Here is a 19,002-nt window from a genome sequence, read left to right as displayed (position 1 = left end):
CCCTCCCACTGACGCTGGTGTCCCCATATACCCAGTATCTATCCATTGTGACTGATACTCAGGAGCGAACGTACAACAGTCCGGGCCCGCATTTACGCCTCGCGTATTTTTCTTTCCTTTGAACGAGCTCTCGTACCACGGAAATACAAACGAAAGGATACCGTAAACAGGGTTAACTTTGAACTAGGGGTGCAATCTTGGGACAGCGGAAAATTTTCGGATTTCGAATTTTCCGCCAAAATTCAAAAACTTTCGAAACTTGAATTTCCTGCTGAGATCCGGAAATTTCCTGCCAAAATTCAAAAAATTTCGGATCTTGAATTTCACGCTGAAATCCGAAAATTTCCCGCTGTTCCAAAGTTGCATCCGAAAATCTAAACTTACCCAGGCTTACGATAATAAACATTCACCTGATTTTCAATCAATGGAACTGTCGATTTTACTTTGGTACTACACTCGAACAGAATGAAATGACATCTGTACTGCTTTTTCGTAATGACTGAACTTGTCAATTTATAATTTATTTAAAAGTTGTGCAAAGCAAATATTGCTGAAAATTAAAACACACTTTACGTCATGTGGCATCAAAGAGCATACCGACCGCTTGTGATGGGTACAAAAAATTACAAGCTTTTCTTTCATTTTTGCCTGATTTCCACCATTTAAGCAAGTTTCGTACGCTTTGCTTCACCAAGATTAGCTGTTCCCCAATCTTAGTTATAATTCCATTCTAATATTATAAGTGATTTATGTATGAACAGTTGTAGTTGTTTAATGACAACGTTCTTAGCGTTCAAGGACATGCGAAGTGTTTTTCTTTCACGTTAAGTAATGTATGCGAATGAGCTGTGCCGACTCTAAATAATTATTACGTCAATACATGCGTGAATCTCATAATTCTAATGCACGGTATTGTGCTTTGGCTTAAGCTAATTTCGTAGTAAAGTTTTTAACTTGTGATATAATTTTTCTTCCGACTGATGTAAATATAGATAATAATACTACATCGGTCTGTGATACGTACAAGAAATAAATCTATCACAGAATATTTAGACTCATTTTACGCTGGACTCCATTACATATTGGAAGTTTAAAAAAAAAATTTCTGAGTTCGACTATAAATTCTTTAACTAAAAGCTAAAGGTAGTATTCATTGCATATTTGATTTTATACTTGAAGTCATAGAAAAGAAAATGCGAGCAAAATGTTGTTGCACTGAATTCGCGCGTTTCTTTGTTTCCCGTGGAAACAACTTGAGAGGCTGCTCTCGTGGCCCGTGTTTCACAATGTCAAGAGTCATATGATTTTAAAATATTAAATGAATTTTTGAAAGTCCATTAAATCCTCTTTGTCCAAAAATGCACGCAGGAAATAACGGCTGTTCGTATGCAGGTTGCGATGACTACATCGAAGAGGATGAATTCGACAACAATGACGAATATATTGCTTTGAATTATAATGATTTTCACGATCACAGAAATAAATCTTATCTCTCACCGCCTCTAGACGAATCTGAATCTGAAAACTATGACTTCGATGAACAACACTGCGAAGGGTCTGTTTTGTTTCATTTTTATAAAAAATTACATTTTATTAATTAGTGCAAAATGATCACTATCGAACTGATTTCCCAGTCAAGGCAATTACGAACAATACTTCATTCCCGATTCCAGTGGGAAATCAGTAGCTGCTGGTCAACATTCGTGTTTGAAATTGAAAGATAATTATTGCTATCTGGATCGGAATGGTATGTTAAATTTTGTCTCCCAAATTGAACTGCACTCCTTTACGTCTACTTTACGTTGATATCGGTATTCTAATTAATCTTCGATTACTCAAATTACCTAGGCTAATGCTTTGTTCACTTGCAGCATATGATACAAGAGTTATGAGGAATTTGGCATCGACGGAAGATTACGAACATCCTCGTGGAAGTTATTCCCCGAGGTTCATTCAGGCCGCTCTTGAAAGAACCAAGTCGTCGAGTTTTTGGGGCGATGGTTTGTCCAAAAAAGTCGTCATAAATGTATTACCAGGGCAGACGTTCTTCTCTGGTAACATCTTCGAAACCACTTGGAACTGTTTCAAACTTTTCACTCTTCCTTACAATTAGACGATGAGTTTCATGATTTCGCGGGATATGACGATCAGGAAATAGAAAATATCAGTGTGTCATTAGACGATCAGAATTATTGCTCTGATTATCATTCGCAGCAAATGCAACCATCGAGACAAGTCCCCCAAGCATCGCGATACGGAGGTATATTAAAAAATCTTCATTATCACTCTAACATGAAAACCTTATACTGATTGATGATAGTCATTACGGCAGTGAATATTTTTGTCGCAAAATTCATGTAACATAAACTGCAATGGAAATTTAGAGATTCGGACGTCTTTAGAAAAGAACTCCATAATCTGATTCAATTTAGTGCACTCTGCTGCGGGCTTTTCCAGTGAAAAGTCTACCGTTTATTGTAATATGCATGAAAACCATTTACAGGGTAAACTTTGTGATTTAAGTAATTAAGTTGTTGCGAGAATGACAATGAGTAGTGACTGTAAAAAGTGTTTTGAACGCAACACAAAAACCCAAAAGCAAACTGTCTGACACTTGCGACATAGGATTGAGGTCGATGGTGGAGAAGTTGATCTACAATACACAGGTGATAATCTTCTCCAAGACTTACTGCCCGTACTGTGAGACTGCTAAAAATATTTTTGATGACCTCGACCAACCGTATACCGTTTTGGAATTGGACAAGCGAGCCGACGGTGAAGATATTCAGGAAATCATGGGGACCATAACCGGGGGAACATCTGTCCCAAGGGTTTTCGTCAACGGCGTGTTTATCGGCGGTGGCGATGATGTCAAGAGATTATACGAAAGTGGCGAACTTGAGGAAATGCTTGGCTGCGAATAAAATTCTATAACGAATTACTTGAAATTATTTCGCTGTGCCAAGGAAATTGTATCCTCTTGCAGAGTGTACAATTCTTTTGGTATTGAGCTCTCCTTAAATTAAAAAAAAAACCGACTGGTTCTTACTTGAAAAGTTTTTGATTTACCAACTTTTTCAAACTCTGCTGTAAATTTTTTGAAAGAATTTAAAAGCAATGTCGAAATAAATATTCAGAAGCAGAATCGCGAGTTCTTGAACAAATTAAACAAAAATTTGGTCTTGCTGTAATTCACGCGTAGTCTCACACATATTTGTTGTAATTGTTGCGGACCAGGCTGTGGAGACTCACAATCAGATAGCAACGAGGATACTGCGGATTTGGTGAAACTTGGCAAAGTCATTTATCATATGTACGAACCAAACGATGCCTTCTCGGACGTTTCTGATGCAACTGTCATTTTGGAAGCTCTCGAGGAGACGTTTGCTTTTCAAAAGCTGTCGAAAGGGCATCTGTTGAAGTCAGTTACATCCTCTCCGAAACGTGGCTCTTCATTTCGCAAAGGTAAAATATAGCTTATCTATTAGGATTAACTTATCCGCTTGCATCGATAATAAACGTGAGCAAAAAACAAAAAAAGAAAAAATACCTAAGTATCCGAAAATGCTGTTACAGCTATAAGGAAGGTCAAGACGACGTTGGACCTGTCCAAAAAAGGTATGAAGCTTTGTTTTAGGGGTAGGCAGAACATTTAAACTAATATTGTGACTCATCGTAGGACGTCATAGTTTTCGTTAATGATCGATGGACCTTACAAGTAGTAATTCGGTATTAGAGCCGAGAAGAAAAGAAGAGTCTTCCGCTTTAGTGTAATCTTGCACTCGTTTACAAAGCACTTTAATCAAAATTTCTACATATATGACAAATTGTAAGCGTCTCGGTATTATAGCTTGGTATGAATAAATAATTATAAAAATATGATAAATACGTCTGTTAAATATCATGCGCGTACGAATCTTTTGACTGCACGATCGAGAGCGAACAAGGTAGAATATCAAAGCTGTTTTCTATTGTTAATTTTTCACCCGTCTGTTTCATTAACTTTTGCGCTTTATAACCATACAATATTTCATGGGAACTGTTTTTCAAAAGTAAACTATCGTGTGTAGAGGTATCCTCTTTTAAATTGAGCGTAGCAGACGGCCGTTGCACTGCACAGCAATAATTAGAGACATGGACGACTTTAATTTTTATTTAAAATTCGCCAAACCTTTGGTACTTAACCTGCCAGATGCAAAAGGTAAAATACAATTGCCACCTGACTTTTACAAAGTAAAATATTTTGAAAATACGTGTATGCAATACCCACGCGTGATAACTTGAAATTGCAAGTGGCGTTGGTTCTGTTCGATATTAGACCGAACCATCGCCGCGCTATGGGTGAAAAAACTTCGCGACATGGAATCTGACGGACCAGAAGCCAACATGCGGACCGAGTACCTTAAGCTTCTTCTCTTCGTTATGCAGCGCAACAAACTCGCTGGGATATTTGAAAAAGCTCCACCCGATGGACCGCTGCAGGCTTTTCCTCCAAATTACAAGGTCCCCAGGTCAATTGTAGTTAAATGCGATAATTTGTGAGGAATATCGAGATACTTCGCTGAGTCCATTTAGCTCTTAGTTTTCGTTATTTAAAAATTAGCAATATCCATTAAAAAAATGCGAAATGAAAAAAGGAAAAATGCTTCGAGTTGAAATCAGTATATACATTTTATTGCCAACTTCGTCAGGCTACGGAAATGCTGTCTTTAGTCAAGCCGAGAAAAATAGCGGCGCTGGCTTATCCTCCGGTATTCACATCCGTCGGAGGTGATCTTTGTCAGTTTGTGGCTGTTCAGGAAATTCCAAATTTCGGGCTTCACGGCTACTACGCTATTTCAATCGAGCCACTGCCCAAGTGGTCACACGCCAGTACGAATTCGGCGAAGAAGGCGAAACTGAAGCCCAAGCATTTCGCTGATTGTTTTAAAGACACGTGCAAACTTGCCGAGGAGGCTTATCATTCAAAGAATAAGCCTGACAAACCGGCTTCTTCGTCGTTATCATCATCCCAACAACCGGCGTCCCAGCAGCAGCTACCGGAATCTGCTGATAAAAATTCCCAAGAACTTGTCGATCCTAAAAATGCGGAAGCTGGTTCTGGAAATAAGAAAAAACAACCGAATGACTGCGAGAGGATTTCAAGGCCAACACCTAAGTTTGTACCATTCCCGCCAATCCCATACCAGTAAGTAAATGTTCGATACAGTTTACAAGATTCTCTAGTAACGTTTGCTTTTGAAATAGGGTGCAGTCCTCTGTTCGTTTAATCTAGACCGCCGTATGTATAGAAATGCATTCAATTGTTATTTTAGAAGTATAAACACGTCTTTAGATCAGGGAATCATTAGTCTAATGTTTCACATATCACACAACTATAAGCAAATTAATAGTTTATTGAACGTAAAATGATGAAAAGTTTCGTTTAAATTACTTTTTCAACTTCCATTAGCTAGTTGTGAGTCTTTTAAACACGAAAATTGCAATGGAGTTCAGTATTCAAAGCCAATGATGTACAGGCTGCCTTCTATCTACGAACTATTGCATACTATTTCTTTATGTTTCGGTAGGCTGTAACGACGTGATATGAGTTGGAATTTTTATTTTCCATCAAATATTCTAGGTCATATCGGAAGGAGATCGCGGGTTTCGAGTCCCGACCAACATGGGGCAGAAGTCGCTACTTTGAAAGACTGATTGACGAGTCTCGTTAGTATTTCCAATTTATAAACATTTGAAAGGAGTTTCTTCGAAAGCTGAAAAGTTCATAAACCCAGAGTATTTCGTATGATAAAGTGAGAATATCCTAAGACGCTGTACACACATGGACTCTGATTTTCAGCTCACCTGCCAACCGATCTTGACGTGTCTCAGGCAGATGCGTTGCTACATGGGATAAGTGACAAGACTTTCAAGAAAGCCGAAAATCACGGACCATGCGCTATCTCGGAAACTAGACGGCGTGTTGAACGGATGATGGACCTTCCTCCTTGTGCGTAAGTACGTCTATAATATACCCTTACGTTCATAGAAAAAGTTTCAAATGCTCAAGACTGGTTTTATTTTCACGGTGAAAAACTATCGCAGATGTATGAATAGTTCATCTATCTACTGGTCTGGTAGGATGAATTTTGTGACAGATTTATTTCGCATTCAAATTACTGACAATAATCTTTCGATTTGTAAATTTTCAGACTCGATCCAGGGGAAGCAATGCCACCTCCAGGTACATCAATGACGTCATGTCGCTGGCAAATAGTACTTCTAATATTTGATTCCCAAATTTCTTTAAATTTTCCTTACTTCTATTTCCTGTGAAGGTTCACCGTACACCTGTTGTCCAAAAAGGGAACCAGTCATAGACACACACTGTGTCGACATGTGTCTAAGCGAACAGGATTTTTATCCTTGTGAAGAAAGGTCAAGCGTGTCCCTACGAGGAGGTAGTAAGTAATATTTTTCTATAAACATTAACAATGTCCGTGAGTGTATTTAAATTGATGTACAAACAAAAACATAGTACCGCAAACGTCAGTTTCCTCATTTCGTGCTATTTCAGGTGACAGCGGAAGTTGTTGCAATTCTCAAAATCGGAGATCCAGATCCCGCACATCAAGCAATAGTAGGATCAATGGTAAGACAGACTACTAACCGTAGTCGACACTGTAGGCTTGACAAAACAAACCTTGACTTATGTGGTAAAATGTATTTTATTTTCAGACATTAACTCTCGTCAATATTATGCAGCGCAATTTCCACGACAGCAACGAAACGATCATACCACTCGTTATGGTAAATTTTTTTTGTAATAGACAAGAATCCGCTTATTTTTAATTCCGTAGTTAGTGATATGAGTACCAGCTTCTAATTGCCTACTTGTGTAAAATTAAATATTCGCGTGATTCAGGAATGATGCAAATGCTGATAGTCATGCATGAATGTGTCAGATTTTTTTTAAGGGTCCATCAACGATGACACCGATGGTACGTTGGACGTTGATACATCGATACAAAATATCACAACGACAAGCAGATACTTGGATCCAGAAAAATCTGGCAATTTCAAATGGCTTGAGGACATGGAACACGTTACTTTCTCTGATCCTACAGAAATGTCCTTCACAGGGTCGTAAGTCAAATTTTTGAACCAGCAATATTGTTTAGTGACCGCCAATCATAGCTTATATAATTTTTTTTTACTTCAACAGTGATTCGAGAGCACGGATGAGGTCATTTTCTTCAAACACGACGATGAACGGTTGGTTGAAATTTGTGTTTTCTAATATATTGACTATACCTTTGTCGGCCATGAATGAAACGAGTTACGCAAGAAACTATATTTAAAGGGTATCCTTGGTTAAGAGGGGCCAAATGCCTCCGTCTCGTGATTTTCAAACTATCCGTTTAGAAATGTTTCTTTCTCTCTCTCTACTCTCCCATATAACTACTACTAGGGGCCGCACTAGCTTCGCAATGGCGAGGAGTATGAATTGCTATTCCGGTCGTGTCACAATCCCCACAGCGAGATTATAATGCCACTCCGCTGTAAATTTTGTTTATCTCAGATTTGTATAATCTTGATAGTTCATTTATAAATAGGGGGAAGTCCAGATTTTGATGAAGAGCCACCGATAAACGAGGAACTACACCCTGAAGAACTGATGCCTCGAGGTAAGGAAAATTCTAAGTTACGATAGAATGAATCCCCCTGTGTGTAGACAGGTTTTATCCTGATAAATATACTAGTTGCCTATGTACAAGATGCATTTTTGAATCTTTCAGCATTTAAAATATGAAATTTTTTGATTAAAGATATTTTTTAAAGACTCGAATTGGTGTACTAATAAAATTCCCGATAGCTGCAGAGCGAATGCATTCCTCCAAATTACATCATTCGCAAAGATCCTCATCACCTCCGGGTCGATCCTCATCTTGTTACCCTAACAACAGATCCTACACTCACGATAGTTGGTAAATACAGAATATAAATTGCCATTGAAGAAGCAGTTATGATACCTCTTTATTATTGCATATTTCGTCTGTTGGACAGGGAACAGCAGACGGGGTTGAGCCACATTAATGGCAAGTGAATTTTAATGATGGTATTAGCTCAGTAGAGAATTTAAGAAGAATTTGGAGAACTGAGTACAGAACTTTCTGACCGTATTCTGACTTGCTAATATTTTCGAACAGAGGACATTGAACCGTCAATCGCAGTCGTGAGACGAAGATACGCCAAATCTCGAGAAGCGTCAAATCGCCGTCCCGAAATGCACGAAAAGACGTACCGGTGGAAAGAAATAGTTGATGAAACTGAACCGTAATTATAAAGATTCCTGGAATAATGATGATTAATTCATCTGCCACGCAGATATTTTACTTCGAATTATATACCACGAAATATTAATAAGACTTTTCGTAAAAATTTGACGATTAGTATTAAGAATTTCTCATTTACAGAAGCAGAAATGAGTCTCTATGTTCAAAAGGTATTTATTAAGCGCTATTCGTTGCATGATATTTCAGATAATTGCGTATCATGGATTCGATTGTTTCTAAATGTTAATACATATAAGTTTACCAACATCCTATCCAACACCTAAATCGTATTTTCTAGATGTCAACAGAATGTCAAGCTTTGATCCCGAGTATTTGGATTACATAGAAGCTGTAAGATCAGGTCAGCCTTCAACTGGATCCTAGATGTAGTCTATAAAAAAATCGAACGTCTATTTGCTTGTTCTAAATGTTCGAAGAACTGTACCCAATCGCAAATTATAGATCGCGACTATTGCTGCGAAGATGAAGATGAAGAAATAGAAAAACCACGTTATTCTAATCGTATTAGTGGACCAGCAATGGACAGGGATATGTTGCAATATTCAAAAAAATTAATGAGGCCGCCAAAACCACCACCGTCATCCGGAAGAGTGATCATGCCGCTCTCCAAACAGAGTCAACGGAAACAGAGGATCCTAGAAATGGAAGAGACTGATTCTCCTGATGTGAATGTTGACGAAGATGAATAAAAATTAACACCTGACTAATAATTTGCATGTTACAATTTTCCACATTAAATTTACCTGATACGCATTCAAGTTTCCGTGAAAAGTTATTCATCACAAATCGTTGTGTGTATGGAACTATAAATGTTAAAATACTGAGAGTAATAGCGTGAACATACAAAGAAAATGTGTAAATAAGTCCGTACTTCTTGTTTATTTGCCAATTATCACATGAATATTGGATAGTATGAAAACTTCGTAGTAACGAATGACAATACTGATGAATGCCGATGGATAATAGTAGATTTATCTAATTGTTACTATCCTATTTTAACATAGTAGGGAAATTCCACCGTTGTCAGCACCTAGCAGAAGAAGTCTATTCAGAGGAAGTACAGACATGGCTGTAAGATCACCTTTAAACGTATCTGATCGTAATTTAGTCGAAGAAAATGAAGCTGTTGCCTCTACAGAGGTGTGAACTCCGATGCGATTTGCAGTTGTAGCTGATATCAACTCTTGATCGTAGATGGACAAACAGTGTACCGGTTCTGTTGTCCCTCTGGAACGTCAATCAAAATACAAATTGAGATGGTTCTGAGTCAGATGTTGATTCTGTAATACTGGGTACTTACTTCAAATGAAATTTCAATTTTCCGTCAATTGCACTCCATACTGCGATAGACTGGTCTAAGGAAGAGCTAATGATAGTTGTGTCGTTTAATGCTTCCAACTGCAACACCTGGAATAAGTAGTTGAAATTTGATCACGTATTGCTACATTCATGTTCACAAGGTGATTAGTCGTTAAAATAACTACATGATAGCATAAAGTAACAGTAAGGTAGAGAGAAATACATACTTCACATTCGTGACCTTTCCATGATGCTATAATTAGTCCAGTACGAATGTCTAAAATTGCAAGAAATCCAGATGCCTGACCCATGGCAATCCAATGCCCACTAGGAGCTACCGCTATACATCGTATTAAACCAGTTGGATTCATAGAGACCTGAAATTAAAGAAGTAGCTACCTATTAAAACTCATCTGAAATAGATATTATGAAGGTAAAGACCTCGGAACAATTGAGATTATTCTGTAGTGTTACAATTCTTCTAACCTGCAGCAATCAAGGGACTTGATAGTACATAATTTGTTCTTAAAGGAAATAATACAGAAATTCCTTCCACAGTTTGTATTTAATTAAACATTATCGGAATGCTTTTATTAGAGGCATCTGTATTTGCGTTACAACATCTATTACTAAATACGTCATGCGTCTTTTAGTTGCTCACCTTCATTTCATTAACATACTGAAATGTTCTGCAGTCAATAACTCTTAATGTCATATCTGTAGTAGCAGCAAGCAGCATTGTAGACGGAATAGGACAAGCTGCCAGAGTATTTACAGGTGCAGGACGGACGCATTCCGGAGACCCTAACAGTGAACCCATGAACGGATCCCAGCAGTGAATGGACCCATCGCAAGTGACCGCATACCTCAGAGATTCCAGGAACGTTAAGGCAAGTATTGACTTTTTGTGTCCTGTGTAAGTGTATTGACATTGTGATACCGCACTACCATCTCCCTGACTTCTCAGGCTCCAAAGTTTCACACTTTTGTCTCGCCCTCCGCTCATAAAGCTATTCTCATTGTCAAGGACATGAAGACATCTGACGCTACTAGTGTGACCGACGAATGTTTGAAGTTTTATTTGCTTAATGTTAAATCTGGTATCTTTATCGGGTCTGCCAATTTCGTGCTCCCAATATGCCAACCAATTTCCTCTAAGGTGCCGACTGGTAGACATCATCTCTCTGCTTACTGATAACCCGTTATCACTTGAAGACTGTGTTTGCGGGGATGGACTCTTTCTTTGAACTTCAATGCGATTTCCAACAACAGATATTTTTCCAAAACTCTCTGCATCCCTTGTATCAGAGTCGAAATCTACAGGTGCAAAATCAACGTTAGAACAAGAAGGTCGAGTTTCTTGTTCATATTCGTAACAAAGATCTCTGATTAGTTGATGATTTTTCAGAATTTGCTCCATAGCATCATCCCCGATGTAACGATAAAATGTTACATACGATTTGTGTGCTAACTCCATAGTGAAGACTGCTCTGAGTTCATCGAGTGCTTTGTTTCGTTTGGAATCCGTCAAACAACTATCTTCGATTACAGGGGGTGAGAAAGATTCGGCGATTTCGTCGCTTGTGCTGTACTGGACTTGTTGCATACATGGAGACAATTCTCTGACAGCCCATTCCTGAGTGGAACCATCTGATAACACTTCGAAGTAGCTGCTCTCATTGCAAGATGCAGCTAGACTGTTGGTTGTAGAATTTTTTTTGTTAGGATTGATCTTCTTTGCAGAATTGACGATTTTTCGCTCTATATCTCCAACGTACACGTTTTTACTAATTTGACCATGCGCTTTGTCAAAAGCTAGAAAAAAACGCTGAATAGAAACTGCTATCTGCGTTTTACTCATCTCCGATCCTAGTCTTTGGCTCAAGCAGAATGTCACTGCAATATATTTGTCAGCCAATGCGCTGCGTGCCACTACACCATTTGGAAAGGTATAACGGGTTGTCGAAAGTATCCTCGCAGCCGGATGCAGAACTGATCTTAATATAGTTTCGTGAAGGGCATCCATGAGCGCAGAATCACTGAGGAATCCTATGATGTGTGTCAAGAGTGCCAGGCAAGAAACTAAACCACCCTCCAGATTTGGGGTCAGCTTCCGTTTACACAAAGCCAGTAATTCCACCATGTGACCCAAGTATTGCAGTAAAATTATTTGCTCACCATACAAGCCTGCAATAGCAGTGAGGCATTCTAAAACTTTGGATGCATTTCGATCTCCAACAAGCATTGTGTTTGGCCATTTACTCTGGTCATCCGGTCTTGCTGTCTCATTCTTGGATATAGGGGTCAAGTTTTCTGTTCCAGCGTAGCAGAGCGTTAACATCCTGAGAAGATTCCGTGACAGATAACGAGCAGTTAGAACTGGTCCTAGACGATGAGACAACCAAATGACAGACTCTGCGCTCATTTCAGACACTTTGCAATCAATAGGAACTAACTTCTGTAGCGGTAGATCCATGCAAACTGTTTCATCATTGACGTCAACGTTTTCAGGATGATCATCATTTTCACAATGCAAAGTAACTTCCTTCAAAGTTTCAACATTTGTTGTGCTTGTACTGTCTGTAGCTTTGTTACTTCCAGTGGTGACATTCCCGACGTATGAATTGCTGAACGGTATGTCTTCACTGGATGTTTTACTACCAACGTGACAACCGATGCTGTTGAAACCAGTGACTAGTTTACCACCTTCGACTCTTTTTGGTATCGGAATAGTCGGCGATTTCATACTGCTTGGTGGTGAGGTTTTATTTGCTTCATCAGAGAGATCGTTCAAACTCAAGTTCAGCTCCAAATGAACATCTATGTTATAAGGTACACTAGCATTGGAAGGTGGAGAATTTTCCTCTGTTTCAAGAACGAAAACGTCTTCTATTTCGTTATCAGTTGAAAGTAATACTTTGGAATCGCTGGCTGATTGGCCTAAAGAAGTAGAACCGTTTCGATCAGAATCACCAGAAGAATCCTCGTCTAAGGGTGATAGCATTGCTTCGGCATCGCTACAGCTACCGCCAAGATCACATGTCCTTGATCAAAAATTTTTTAAACTATATGAGTATTGAAACTTTGATTGATGACATGATTACAGTTTATGAAATGTGAAAATGATTGTACGTACTTGAGGTTTCCATTCCTACAGTAATTCACGTTAGAGGGGTTTTGTAAATTGTCTCTGTAGCCGCCAACCGCCTCTACTAACGGTGTAATAAAGTTGTCTAAAAATTTGCGCAGTCCAAGTCTAACCATAAGCTTTAAAAGAAAACTACGGTGGTAAAGTCTCACTGTCCTGTGCTTTGCAGGTGACATGGAAGACAAAACGTCTATTTCAGATTCACTATCCATTATGGAACCATTTTCATACAACTTTACAATTGGTTCCAGTAGAGCCATTGCGGAATGTTTTGGTCCTATAACTCTGTAAATAAACAATAAACAATTTTTATTACAGACTTCAGATGCCTTATCGGAAACTCTTCTCAAATGCAGATATCAGAGCTCGTTCATAAAATGAAATCAACAGGTTTCAAGAGGTCAGAACTGAGTAAAATTTAACGAAGACTTACTTGGCAATAGGATCAAATAAGTACCAAGCAGCTAAAACAGCACAGTAAGGTTCCTCCATTATTTGACGAATATGGGGTACTATTAATTCGAGATAAGCTTCTGAAGTATCACCCATTTCAGGGAGAAGTCGTTCAAGGTCTCTTGCTGCAGCTTTGACTTTACACTCGCTGATCTTGCAGAGGTATTGAGTTTGTGTAACAGACATTGATTCACTTTCCTGAGCCCTATGTGTAACTAGATTCAAACTTTGAACAAGGCTATTGTATTCTTGCAGCATTTCGACCACCCCGAACAAACGTTTGAAGTATTTAGGAAAGGGAAACAAGCTTCCAGACAAAATCGACTGTAGCAATTGATGGGCAGAGGGCGGAGGTAGACCAACGTTAGTTACTGTCAGATAACGAAACTGTACATTGTTCGAACTTGAAGCAGGGTCATTATTATCCACACTTTCGAAATTGTAGCTCTTTGGTATCACGTCAGCCTGAAGCAGCAAGGCTACTGCGCTTCTCACACATCTTGGTAGGGCATCCGGTGATGCCTTTAACAAATTGACACAGGCACTGAATCTCTCATTAAATGTCATGTATGCAGCTTTCGTTGACGCTCTCAATCTTGCAGAAAGGAATATTTCGGCTATCAAACACCCAAGTATTTGCTGTTCCTTGATTCTACTAGAGGCTACAATTTGCTTGTAGTTAGTCAAGCTGTCATGGGCTATTGGATTTGACTTATAAGTCTGGTGAGTCGCTTTGTTTAGAAAAGCATATGTAGTTTCAACCTGCACAAGTGCCGCCACTGGGTTGTAGTCTTTGGGAAGAATAATTTGCATCGACGATTTATCAGTTTTTGGAATATCGTCAGGAGCGAGTAAGGAGCTCCGAGATCGACTGAGTAAACGACTCAAAGCTAGTGGCGATGACCTTGAAGGATTAGAATTGGCCGCAGATTCGTCTTCTTCAAAGCCTGAACTGTGACCTTCATCTTCACTGATTCTTTCACCAGAACGATCACTTTCTATGGGATAAATAAGCTGTTATAACTCCACGAATATACGTGAGGTAAAAAAGTTTTTTTTTTCATCTTACATACTTATTCTCTCCCTCAAGTTTGGTTTCTGTAAACGAGGTGGACTTTTACTCCAGTAAGGTGAAGGCACTAGCTTTTGCGGATGTGGCAATGTAAATACCTGCACTATCCCAGAATTTGTTAACCCTTTGTGATTATCGACTAACTGCAAGCACACATTTTTTGATTTCACTGCTGCTGAGCCTGATAATCTGTCGAGAAGAGGAATGGAAATTATACCGAACGCATGTGAATATCACTATATATTCAGTTTTAAGGGAAACATAGATTGATAGTAATGTTACGATGTTAATTAGTAAATACGTTTCATAAATTTACTTGTAACCAAAAGTGAGATCGATCCAGTGATGTAGTCTTTCAGAAACGTATATACTTTCCAAAGCCTCGCGATGCTTTTCTATAAAATCTTCGGGAGACGTTGCCCATGCTGGAATTTCCAGATCTTGTAGGTCTTCATGAATGGACTAGAAAGAAAGAGGAAAAAAGAGTTTGACAAGTCATAAGAACATGAGTTATATCATCAATTATTTCATCACCTTAAAGACGTTTGGATCGGTGAAGAATTGTGGAATACATTCATCAGGACTCCAATGATGCAGCCTTTGAATAGACGCGGGATACTCCCATGGAACCCACTGCGGTCTCACATGCTTGCATAGCACAGAACGAGCATAGCGACGAGAAAGGTACACGTAGTAAGTGATTTCTGAAAGGACATCCGAAACATGATGACCAACCTGCATTAAAAAAAAATATTTGTAAAGGATATATCATTTTGAAAGAATGAGCGTAGCTTCCAAATTGCAAATTACTCAATTACTTTGGAGTGTTATAAGTTATTGATCAGAGCGAAATTGAAGACGTTTGTAGACAAAAATCACACTTTTTAATACGAAGTAATATACAAAATCAAGAACCGATCAAATACAAAGCTGCGTACATCTTATTTAGTTCCAAAAAAAATATTATGCACGTTATAGACAATGCAAATATTATTTGGCTTGAAAGTTTGGCAAGATTGAAACTGGCTTAATTCTAAATTATGATTTATTCTTTACGAATACGGGGTTCTAGACAATAACGAGCAGAATTGATGCATGATTTATTCATAGCTTCAACGAACCTCAGTTACATGGGAGTCAAACGTAAGATCCAATTGCCGGTCGCCTTTATTAAGTCGAAATTTTGATTTTGTAAGGTCTCTCCAATTTCCTCCGCAACGTGATGTGAAATCTGTCACCCAAGGCATAACATGATGGCAGGATGGATCCCCGTATCTTCTGCCAGCTACGTTATTCAGTGCAGTCAAATAATCGAAATTACTTATTTGCCCCTGAATCCACATTTCACAGAGTTTATCAATGTTTTCGTTAATTCCAAACAAAGGGCTACCAGAATTTTTACTATACTCGTAATTCAAGCTGATATCCTTGTTGTAATCGTGACACTTTAATTTTCTGTGACCGTGAATACTAGCTGAACTTCCACACTCGTGTTGTGGTTTCAAGTGTATATTGTCAGTTATTTTTGGTAAGACCTAGGTTAAATTAAAAATATTATTAGTATATTTCGATGTTTGTCGGTTTCAAATAAATAATATGTATCCATATCAACGATATATTGTCCATATGTGTCTAAATTGAAAATTGAGTGCATACAATTTTATGAAGTGATTTACTCTTCAGCTTGAGATTAAGCTGTATACAGATTTATTTAAAAAATAAACCAAACTACACCAAGTTACCTGTATAGTGAAAGTATCAGTGAGTAATATATCCCCGAGAGTTATTTCTCCAAGAACTAAACCTCTATCATGCATATCTCTTAATAGACGGAGTAGCTGATAAATGAGGAACAAAGGTTTGCTATGGCTCGAAGATAGGGCTGCTGGACTGTACGTCACAGAACTGAAATTGATGATTGAAAGCACATAAATAAAGAACAATTAAAATTAAAAAAAATAAAAATTAGAATTGTTTACATCACGCTGCTTATTTTACTGCTAAGATTTCATTGTGTTACAAATAGCATAGCTTACTCTTGGAGGGAATATTTGGCAGTTTGTTCATGAATTGTGATGAAACAAGATTCTGTTTCAATGGTGAGTAACGCTGGTAATAAATTACAGTGCAGCTCTCGTGTGGATCCTGGGGTAACAGTTACTACATTGCCATCCTGCAGCTGTACCATCGGACAGCCATACATGCGAGTAATAATATCTTTCATTACAGCCACATCGTTGCTGCTTGCCGTTATATTCGACTGTTCTCTTTGCTCGGCTGGATTCCATCTACCTGCCCATGATTCATCATTCAATGTAATCAGAAATCTGTTTATCTTAGACTTGGTCCAGAAAGTTATGGAACTTCAATAGCTTTTCTGAGATTATTTCAAAACTATTATTCCTAATTTGTAGAATAATGATATTTTCAAATAAATGTACTTGATCTAATATTAAGAATGTAGAAGTAATTGTGCCCATTGGATGGCTCGACATACTGTAGTATTTTTTATAAGCTTCTTTCCATAAATTGTGGTGATTAGTTTCCATAACATAATGCAATAGCTGTGGAAATGTTAATTCTGATTCTGTCTTTCCATGCCCCAGGTTTCTCGCTCTTGGTAAGGGAATTGCATTTCTGTGTTGTTTTTGATATACCTATAGGATATAAAATTAAGGATGATTAAGTCTTCAGATGATAGCTGCATTCTTATTTTATGAACGTAATTGTTATTCTGTGATTTATCGCATATGAGTTACAAGTCGTTTTGTAATTCACATAAAATACTAAACTACAAGAGCTTGAACGATACATAGCGCATGACAAGAATTTCAAAAGTATGAATCTCGGAAGTGAACTAGTAAATTATGAAAGTGAATATTGTCTTTTGCCTGAGCGTAGATTCGGAGCCAGTTAGATCCCAATTCATCAAGTGAAGGTTGTGCTGCAATTACGTCTGCAGACAGCTGATCATGAGTGATAAAAGTGACTGACCCAACACTGAGTAAATTAGCTAACCAACTTCGGTGAACCGTAATTGAAATTCGCCCATTTAAAAGGCGAATGTATTTTTTTGGTATGCCAAGCTGCTCGTGGAGTATGTCCATATTTATTTATGCGTAATCTCAATGAACAATTTTTATTCATAAACGTAACCTGACGCTACTCAATAGAACGTGCAGGTTAATGGTTTCAGTAATTTCTTATTAATGTGTCGAGATCGACGATTTCTGTTTTCTCCGTTCATTGCGAATTTTAGCATCACTGTTTATCGTTTCAGACAATATTTTGAGTACGCGACACGCTGACTGCCTGTGTCAATGTGTCAAACACAGCTGTCAATTGCTGTAAAAAGGACGGCACAAAATTCGTTATGCCACGCGTAAATTGTGTTGCTTCCTGCGCCGATAAAGAAGGCATCTGTATAATAATTCGTCTGACCGCAATAGATAAGAGAAATAGCTGTAGTACCGACAATTGTCAAAATGCAACATCATTTGCCGGTAAGGTGAAAGTTCGCACTGTTCGCAAACTAACTATGTTTTTATACACTGTATCGTCAACATTCCAAGCTTATCGACGGATTGCGATTCTTGATAAATCAAAACCTCCACATAAATTGATAATACGCATTAATTCGATCTATGTGATAGTTTATATCGACTTGTTGACATTTCCTAGTTTCGTTTCCTAGTTTAAAATACTGCGTGGTGTCTACATAAATGGCTGATCTTTGTCCTTCTAAATGAAGTATTTCTGACATGGTGAAATCATCAACAACTAATGTTAACAGTCGTCAGAATCATACAAAACCGTACCAAATACAAATAAGTATGATCGAGTGATTTGACTTTAATTTTTGATATTTTCGGTGTGAATGGAAGTCACCTATAGTCCAGATTTGATTAATACCTACTCAGTGATTTGAGATATAAAGAACGTTCAAGAACTAAAGTAATGAATATAGATGTGTATCAATGTAAACGAAAAGAAGATCAAAAATAAATAACATGAGCAAAGAGTACTTTGGCACATTCCTCATTTGGTGATATCCATCAGGAAGAAGACGAAGGGGTGTTCGGTTGGTCAAGAATTGGACCTAGAAATCAACTGAGTCCAAAGATTACAGGCTCCAAAAAAAAAGTAAAAAGTAAAGCTAACCCCTTTGTATTTTTGGCGAAAATTTTCGCGTTTTTGAAAAGAGCTGGTATTAATTCTTTCGTGCACTATTCTGACGTAATTTTGCGAGATAAATCGATTAGGTGCAGTCCCAATACGCTGCGAGCAACGGATCAAAAGTTACAGGCAGAAAACCAGAACCTGAGTTTTTCACATTTTTCAGCTGATGATCTTTTCGTCGTCATTTCTCTCCCGTTAATCCCACGCTCTTTTTGCTGCGTTTTCTGAGTTCCTGGGAGTCTAGTTAGTCAAGAAAAGGTCATGCAAATCGAATCTGAGACCAAAAATTTTTCGGCCCAAAAATAAGTAAGGCTAACCCCTTTGTATTTTTGGCGAAAATTTTCGCGATTTTGAAGTGTGCTGGAATAAATTCCTTCGTGCACTATTCTAACGTAATTTTGCGAGAGAAATCGATTAGGTGCAGTCCCAATACGCTGCGAGCATCGGATCAAAAGTTACAGGCAGAAAACCAGAACCTGAGTTTTTCACATTTTTCAGCTGTTGATCTTTTT

General features: G+C 38.2%; 2 protein-coding genes across 3 annotated transcripts; one reads left to right on the top strand and one right to left on the bottom strand.

Annotated features, from left to right (window-relative positions):
* The first annotated feature begins 893 nt into the window (after window positions 1–893).
* Window positions 894–9,211, top strand: LOC124182369. The gene is made up of 23 exons (XM_046569527.1): window positions 894–1,009; window positions 1,393–1,555; window positions 1,635–1,747; window positions 1,872–2,260; window positions 2,626–3,003; window positions 3,238–3,465; window positions 3,577–3,618; window positions 4,692–5,188; window positions 5,624–5,709; window positions 5,843–5,996; window positions 6,195–6,226; window positions 6,321–6,446; window positions 6,560–6,634; window positions 6,721–6,792; window positions 6,960–7,128; window positions 7,208–7,257; window positions 7,599–7,670; window positions 7,859–7,970; window positions 8,050–8,081; window positions 8,193–8,319; window positions 8,460–8,488; window positions 8,617–8,679; window positions 8,781–9,211. The coding sequence occupies exons 8-23, from the start codon at window positions 4,701–4,703 to the stop codon at window positions 9,026–9,028; spliced, it is 1,935 nt and encodes a 644-aa protein (XP_046425483.1). The 5' UTR covers window positions 894–1,009; window positions 1,393–1,555; window positions 1,635–1,747; window positions 1,872–2,260; window positions 2,626–3,003; window positions 3,238–3,465; window positions 3,577–3,618; window positions 4,692–4,700; the 3' UTR covers window positions 9,029–9,211.
* Window positions 9,200–17,684, bottom strand: LOC124182368 (WD repeat-containing protein 81). 2 transcript variants are annotated; one of them, XM_046569526.1, is made up of 15 exons: window positions 17,203–17,684; window positions 16,809–16,968; window positions 16,348–16,603; window positions 16,054–16,216; window positions 15,433–15,846; window positions 14,846–15,046; window positions 14,628–14,773; window positions 14,313–14,500; window positions 13,220–14,237; window positions 12,775–13,071; window positions 11,417–12,682; window positions 10,300–11,335; window positions 9,866–10,015; window positions 9,640–9,746; window positions 9,200–9,566 (listed from the first exon to the last, which is right to left on the bottom strand). In XM_046569526.1, the coding sequence occupies exons 1-15, from the start codon at window positions 17,416–17,418 to the stop codon at window positions 9,335–9,337; spliced, it is 5,850 nt and encodes a 1,949-aa protein (XP_046425482.1). In that variant the 5' UTR covers window positions 17,419–17,684; the 3' UTR covers window positions 9,200–9,334. The 2 variants fall into 2 exon arrangements, with proteins under 2 accessions (XP_046425482.1, XP_046425481.1); XM_046569525.1 differs by having other exon boundaries at window positions 10,300–12,682.
* Window positions 17,685–19,002: the final 1,318 nt, after the last annotated feature.

Source organism: Neodiprion fabricii, chromosome 5, assembly GCF_021155785.1.
Source record: "Neodiprion fabricii isolate iyNeoFabr1 chromosome 5, iyNeoFabr1.1, whole genome shotgun sequence".
NCBI lineage: Eukaryota > Metazoa > Arthropoda > Insecta > Hymenoptera > Diprionidae > Neodiprion > Neodiprion fabricii.
Note: the sequence above shows the minus strand (reverse complement) of the source record. Positions and strands in the feature narration are given on the sequence as shown.

Excerpts from the sequence above, each read along its gene's own strand:
- LOC124182368 (XM_046569525.1), bottom strand. The coding sequence starts at position 17,418 with ATGGACATACTCCACGAGCAGCTTGGCATACCAAAAAAATACATTCGC. Across the intron at positions 14,238-14,312 it reads AAACTTGAGGGAGAGAATAA|AAAGTGATCGTTCTGGTGAA; the intron begins GTATGTAAGATG and ends TTTATCCCATAG. Across the intron at positions 12,683-12,774 it reads TGTAGGAATGGAAACCTCAA|GACATGTGATCTTGGCGGTA; the intron begins GTACGTACAATC and ends TTTTTGATCAAG.
- LOC124182369 (XM_046569527.1), top strand. The coding sequence starts at position 4,701 with ATGCTGTCTTTAGTCAAGCCGAGAAAAATAGCGGCGCTGGCTTATCCT. Across the intron at positions 5,997-6,194 it reads ATGGACCTTCCTCCTTGTGC|ACTCGATCCAGGGGAAGCAA; the intron begins GTAAGTACGTCT and ends GTAAATTTTCAG. Across the intron at positions 6,793-6,959 it reads CGATCATACCACTCGTTATG|GGTCCATCAACGATGACACC; the intron begins GTAAATTTTTTT and ends ATTTTTTTTAAG.